Genomic DNA, 6,000 nt, shown 5'->3' with positions numbered 1-6,000 from the left:
TCCCGATGGTTTAAGATGCTTTCAGAACAATTCATAAGGCAAAGAATCTCAAGCCCTGGGTTTTCTGTTTATGAATCCCTGTTCCTTTCATACTACCTGGGAGAAAGGAAGACCAGGGGAGGACCAAGAACCAGAGATAGAGATGTTTTCCCGGGATCCAACTTCAGGTTCCGAGATGAGCTTGAAAAATTTTCCTAGGGGGCGGGATAAAACCAGAGGTGTGTTAGACCAGCTCAAGTATAATTTCTGCGTTAAAGAGTGTCACTGACAACCCCAGAAAGAAGGAAATGTAAAAGCCATCCATTAATTGTTGTCAAAACACATTATAGTTGGATTTCAGCTGTGCCTCCACGACTCTGAGATTCGTAGCGAGGCTGTGCCCGTTTGTTGTATTAATAATTAGGGTTCAAAACAGACTCCATCAGTCCTAGGATGCTGCCTCCTCTCTTCCTGCTTCCAGTTCCCCAACTTCAAATGTGAACTGCTTGTCCTGACACATACGGAATGCAGTCAGGAGTCTCAGCTTCACATCTCAGCTCACAAAACAGACACGTGTAATAAATACCTTTAGCGTTTTGTAACCAACATTATCATTTTGGGTCCCTATCCACACAAGTGGAGACATTTAATTGTAGCAAATTCAAGATTTCTTTTACCCCTAGGCTTGTGCCTAAACTTAACAGCCGAGGCCCCATCTGCTCCTGATGTCATCTGTCTTCACAAGCATCCTCCAAAACTTCCATCCCTCTGTCTGGGCTGGCTGTCATTCTGTGCAGTCTGCTGTGGAGACATTCCTATCCACATGGCCCGTCAGGCCTGGTCCTTTTCTTTGTTACTTCTGGGCACTCTCAGCCTCGGAGGATTTATTCTCCTCCACTGGTGGCTCAGACAGTATGGAGTCTGCCCACAATGCAGGAGGCCCGAAGTCTATCCCTGGGTCGAGAAGATCTCCTGGAGAAGGGAATGGCAACCCCTCCAGTATTCTTGCCTGGAGAATTTCAAGGACAGAGGAGCCTGGCAGGCTATGGTCCATGGGGTTGTAAAGAGCCGGACACAACTGAGAGACTAACAGACACACACACTGAAGACATGACTTCTTTTGTAGAGCATGTTGTTCCCTTGGATCTCTTAGCAGTAAATAGGTGTGTTTGATTTTGGATCCCACAAACTATCTGCATGTTCGCCAGGAACAAGTGAGAAATTGATCATCCCTACCATCTTTAACTTTCCCTTTTAACTCTTTTCCTATTCTCAGAGGGTGGGCTGAGTTGCTTATATTCGCAAAGAATCCTCCCTTCCCAAAGTAGGTCTTTTGTCTGTGCATCATGTCTTTTCAGATCCTTTATTTATTTATGGCTGTGCTAGGTCTTCGCTGCTGATGGGCTTTTCTCTAGTTGCAGCGAGGGAGGCTTCTCTCTAGTTGCGATGCAAGGACTTCTCATGTGGTAGCCTCTCTTGTTGCAGAGCACAGGCTCTAGGGCCTGGGACTCTAGTTGTGGTACATGGGCTTAGTTGCCCAGTGGCACATGGAATCTTCCTGGACTAGGGATTGAACCCATGTCTCCTGCATTGGTAGGTGGATTCTTTACCACTAAGCCACCAGGGAAGTCCTCTGATCTTTTTTTATTAGTGCAGAATGAGCAAAGACTGGTCTTGACTGAAGGAAATACTGAGGGAAAAAAAAATTCACTTTTCAAAAGTATTATCCTACATCACACTTAAGTTGAGAGTGAAACTCTGGGAAATAAGAAAGCAGATTGTCTCTAAAGAGAAATTACCCCAAGAAGAAGAAGTGAGCAAGAACTGAGAGATGGGTTGGGAACATTGGTTTTTTAGTATTCTCTTGACTTTGCTTGATGGGAATACTCAGGAGGGACATGTGTTCTTGTTTTGCTACTTTACTTGTGAATGTCAAGTATGCCCAATTTCTAGGACATTAATGGATTTTGTATTATAAATCAATACATTTTTATTAAATGAATGAACAACAAACAGTGATGGCCGTAACTAGATATGTTAAAGCAGCTCAGGGCTAGAAGAGCAGAAAGAACTTCACAAATGTTTACATTTGAAAGATTGAGATTAGAAATTAACTTGATATTATTGTTCTCAAGTGGCACTTAATAATCTTGGGGCCCAGTATTACACATTAGAGAACTTATTTTGTTAACAGTTCTCAGTCAGGAGCTTGGCTATTGAATGTTGACACAGGGGAAATAAAAACCTACAAAAAACAACCAATGAGCTCTGCAGAGCTGTGCTAAGGATATTGGACTTTAACTTTTTGATTGGAGGTATTACTACTGCAGTCCGCTGACCTGCCAGAGGTATCATTAAGATCAAAGGCTATACGTTATGATGTTTGCCTTTTAAGAAGTAAATGCTGCTCTGAATTTCAGAGTTCACAGCTTTCAGCTGGAAGTGACAGCATGACTTCTTGGTATCTGCCTTGGTTTCTGTGCTCTGCTGCCCTCCTCTTGGTTTCTGGCATGGTAAGGAAACAATGTAGGGGAAAAAATTAGAAAAATTGGGGATAGTTGATAGTGATTACTAAAGAACAACCTGTTTGTTTTTTGCTTTTAAAGGAATTTCAAAATGTTAATGAAATTCAATTTTTTTTTTTTTTTTTTTTTGGTGAGCAGGGGCAGGCAGAGTACTGGGAGTGAGAAGAAGACACACCAGAGGAAAAGTCAGGGACATGAGATAAAATTGTTTTCTCTGCAGTTTCATTGTTGTGTAACAAGTTTTCTTACGATAAGATGGAAACTTGAAAATCATTCCGTTTTTACTAAGGAATGTGATATGTATTGCTGTTATAGGAATGTGAGACATGACAGAGTGAATAATGAATGTCATGGGCACAGCCAGTGCTTAAGTCTTGTAGCATGGAATCTCTCTTCTTCATCAGGCTAGACCAATCTTTCTACAATGACAGGTAGCTGGTACCACAAACCAACTTGAGGTTTTATTTATTATTTTTCTTGGAGTGTAGTTGATTTACAATGTTGTGTTAGTTTCAGGTATGCAGCAAAGTTAATCAGTTATACATATAATCCACTCTTTCTTTCTTTTTTTTAAAGATTCTTTTTCCATGTAGGCCATTACAAAGTACTGAGTAGAGTTCCCTGTGCTATACAGTAGGTCCTTATTAGTTACCTATTTTATGTAAGTGGTTTGTATATGTCAATCCCACTCTCCCAACTTATCTCTCCCTCCAACATCCCCTGGTAACCATAACTGAGGTTTTAAATGAAGTTTCAAATGCCTGGGGAGAATCTTTAGTTGTGATTTTTAAATAACAATTATTATGTTGAACTAATATTCTGTGAACAGAACTATAGCAGTGAGAACAAGAGATACCGTGGGAGACTCATTAAAACTGAAATTATGAATGAATGCTTGATAATGGTTTTCGGGAGGTGTGTTGGCATTCCTCTGTGAGGTGTGCCTGTGTGTGGCCAAGGTGTGAGACAATCAAGACACTGCTGCTGCTGCTGCTAACTCGCTCAGTCGTGTCCGATTCTGTGCGACCCCATAGACGGCAGCCCATGAGGCTTCCCCGTCCCTGGGATTCTCCAGGCAAGAACATTGGAGTGGGTTGCCATTTCCTCCTCCAATGCATGAAAGTGAAAAGTGAAAGTGAAGTCGCTCAGTTGTGTTTGACTCCTAGCGACCCCATGGACTGCAGCCTACCAGGCTCCTCCATCCATGGGATTTTCCAGGCAAGAGTACTGGAGTGGGGTGCCATTGCCTTCTCCGAATCAAGACACTAGTTAATATAAAAAAGGATGGTCACCATCCAACCAATTTATCCTCACTGCTTCCCAGATACCCCAGTTGATTCTAGCATGGAGATTCTAGAACCTACAGGTAATCTGTATTTAAATAAAATTGTCCCTTACATTTGTATGACATTTTATTATAGTTTGCCACATTCTTTCACATTATATCGTGTAACTGTCAGAATACCCAGAAAGCCAGCACTGACCACATTGTACAGATACTCCGAGTATCCGAGTACCAGGAAGGTGAACTGACTTGCTGGTAATTGGTAGAAGCAGGAATAAAACCCAGACCTACTGTCTACAAGTCCATGAGCTTTTAAAACTAGACTTCATTAAGAAATCTCAGATTTACTTAGTTTTTTCTGCTGGGTATGTGGTCTGGGTTTCATTTGGTCTGCTGCTGCCTACTTGCTTCAGTTGTGTCTGACTCTTTGTGACCCCATGGACTGTAGCCCACCAGGCTCCTCTGTCCATGGAATTCTCCAGGCAAGAATACTGGAGTGGGTTGTCATTTCCTTCTCCAGGAATCTTCCCGACCCAGGCATCAAACTCGCGTCTCCTGTGTCTCCTGCCTTTGTAGGTGAATTCTTTACCATTGAGCCACTGAGGAGCCCTTCATTTGGTCACCTGTAGAGAATCTATTTTCAGTTTGTTTATTTCATTTGCAAAGTATAGCCATAGATTTTTTTTTTTTCTGAAGTATTTGGTATTGACTTTGAAGACAGAGTCTTGAGTAAAATGTGAAATTAAACCACGGTTAATGAGATCTTCAATAAAATTTTCTGTTTAAAGCGTCATTATAAATTATAATATTTTAATGCCAAGAATAAGTTATTAGATTTTTCAAGTGAAGCTCCATGAATTCTTTAGAAAACCCTGTTTAATGTGAACACTTATTGGAGGGCAGGACTCATGTTCTGCCTTCTTTTGAATTTGAGAACTTGGCTTCTTGCTTCAGCCCTTCAAATTCATACAACAGACTCATTTTTTATATGAAATGAGAAGACCCTTGGGTCAAAAGTTATCTTAGATTCTGATTTAGTTCTCTTCAATACATGCCAGAAACTAATCCATAATATTAAGGAAAAAACAAAACCCCACAGATGGCTAGATGGAAATTGGAATCAATAAGACTATGTCACAGACATCATAATAATATCATTTTCTTATGTGTTTGTTTCCCAGCCAACTCCAGAAATCTTTGGTGAGTCTACTTTGAGTTTTGCCCTATGTAACTGAGCATGGCACAGCACACACAGCAAAAGGTCGTGTGAAGAATAGAGCAACAGCACAGGAGAACTAGGACACATTTAATGATAAGCACAATGCATACTGGCACTGAACTTTGATCAAGCACTGGCTTCTTTTGATTTACTGAAGAACGTTTTATTGTTTCTGCTCAGGGGTTCCACATACTCAGCAAAAAAAAAAAAAAAGATGATGGTATAAGAAAGTCCAAACACAGTGACTGACATATTGGCATCCCATAAATGTCTACTATTGTTATTTTTGCTGTCTTTGTGCCAAATCAGATGGACCTGATGTTCTTCCTATTCAGTTGTACACTTAGAGGTTTGGCCATATTATCTACCTTTTGAAACTTAAGAATAATTCAAATGCAGATTAGGAATTTTGCTTGAGAGTTCCAAGGTACATTATTAGCAAGGAATATACATATATGGGTTGCTTGAACTGATTTTACCTTGTGTAAACATTTGCTTCCTATCTAGTCATCTAATCTAGTCTTTCAAATTAATATTATATGGAGTGACAAATTCCTTATTCCTGAAGTTATTTGTCATTCAAGGGACATGGGTAAAACAAGAGGATATGTATGCAAAACACCATAGCCCCAAGCCTGACTCAAGGGAGGTTCTCAATCAATCGATCAATCAATCAATGTATATTGAGTCAGAGCATGGTACTCTCTTATATGAGACAAAAGAAACTTGCTCACTTCTAATCAGTGGTTGATAAAGATTTTCTTCTTTCATAAACACAACATTCAATGTGTTTTATTATTTTTGTTAAAGATGTAGATAATGGACTTGACCGGGATATATTTGATATCAATGAAGGTTTGTGGATTTTTAATTTTACATTCTTTATTAAGTGGGGAGTTTGAATCCAATTTGCTAACAAAAATTGTTATCTTCCTTCTTAGATCTGGGACTGGATCTTTTTGAGGGAGACATCATACTTGATGAGGTGAGTT

General features: G+C 40.1%; 1 protein-coding gene across 6 annotated transcripts in view; it reads left to right on the top strand.

The window, feature by feature from the left end:
- Nucleotides 1-2,280: 2,280 nt before the first annotated feature.
- Nucleotides 2,281-6,000, top strand: part of MEP1B (meprin A subunit beta) — a 36,191-nt gene continuing 32,471 nt past the window's right edge. Inside the window, exons 1-4 of one of the 6 annotated variants that reach the window (XM_019986973.2) lie at nucleotides 2,282-2,492; nucleotides 4,971-4,989; nucleotides 5,819-5,863; nucleotides 5,950-5,993. In XM_019986973.2, coding sequence (XP_019842532.2) covers nucleotides 2,430-2,492; nucleotides 4,971-4,989; nucleotides 5,819-5,863; nucleotides 5,950-5,993 — 171 coding nt within the window. In that variant the 5' untranslated portion in view covers nucleotides 2,282-2,429. Of the gene's footprint in view, nucleotides 2,493-4,970; nucleotides 4,990-5,818; nucleotides 5,864-5,949; nucleotides 5,994-6,000 lie in introns of all 6 variants that reach the window. The other 5 variants (XM_070778768.1, XM_019986976.2, XM_070778769.1 and 2 more) reach the window with 5 other exon arrangements.

The sequence above is a fragment of the Bos indicus genome, chromosome 24 (assembly GCF_029378745.1).
Source record: "Bos indicus isolate NIAB-ARS_2022 breed Sahiwal x Tharparkar chromosome 24, NIAB-ARS_B.indTharparkar_mat_pri_1.0, whole genome shotgun sequence".
Taxonomy (NCBI): Eukaryota; Metazoa; Chordata; class Mammalia; order Artiodactyla; family Bovidae; genus Bos; species Bos indicus.
The sequence above is the reverse complement of the archived record's forward strand: the minus strand, read 5'-3'. Positions and strand labels throughout refer to the sequence as shown.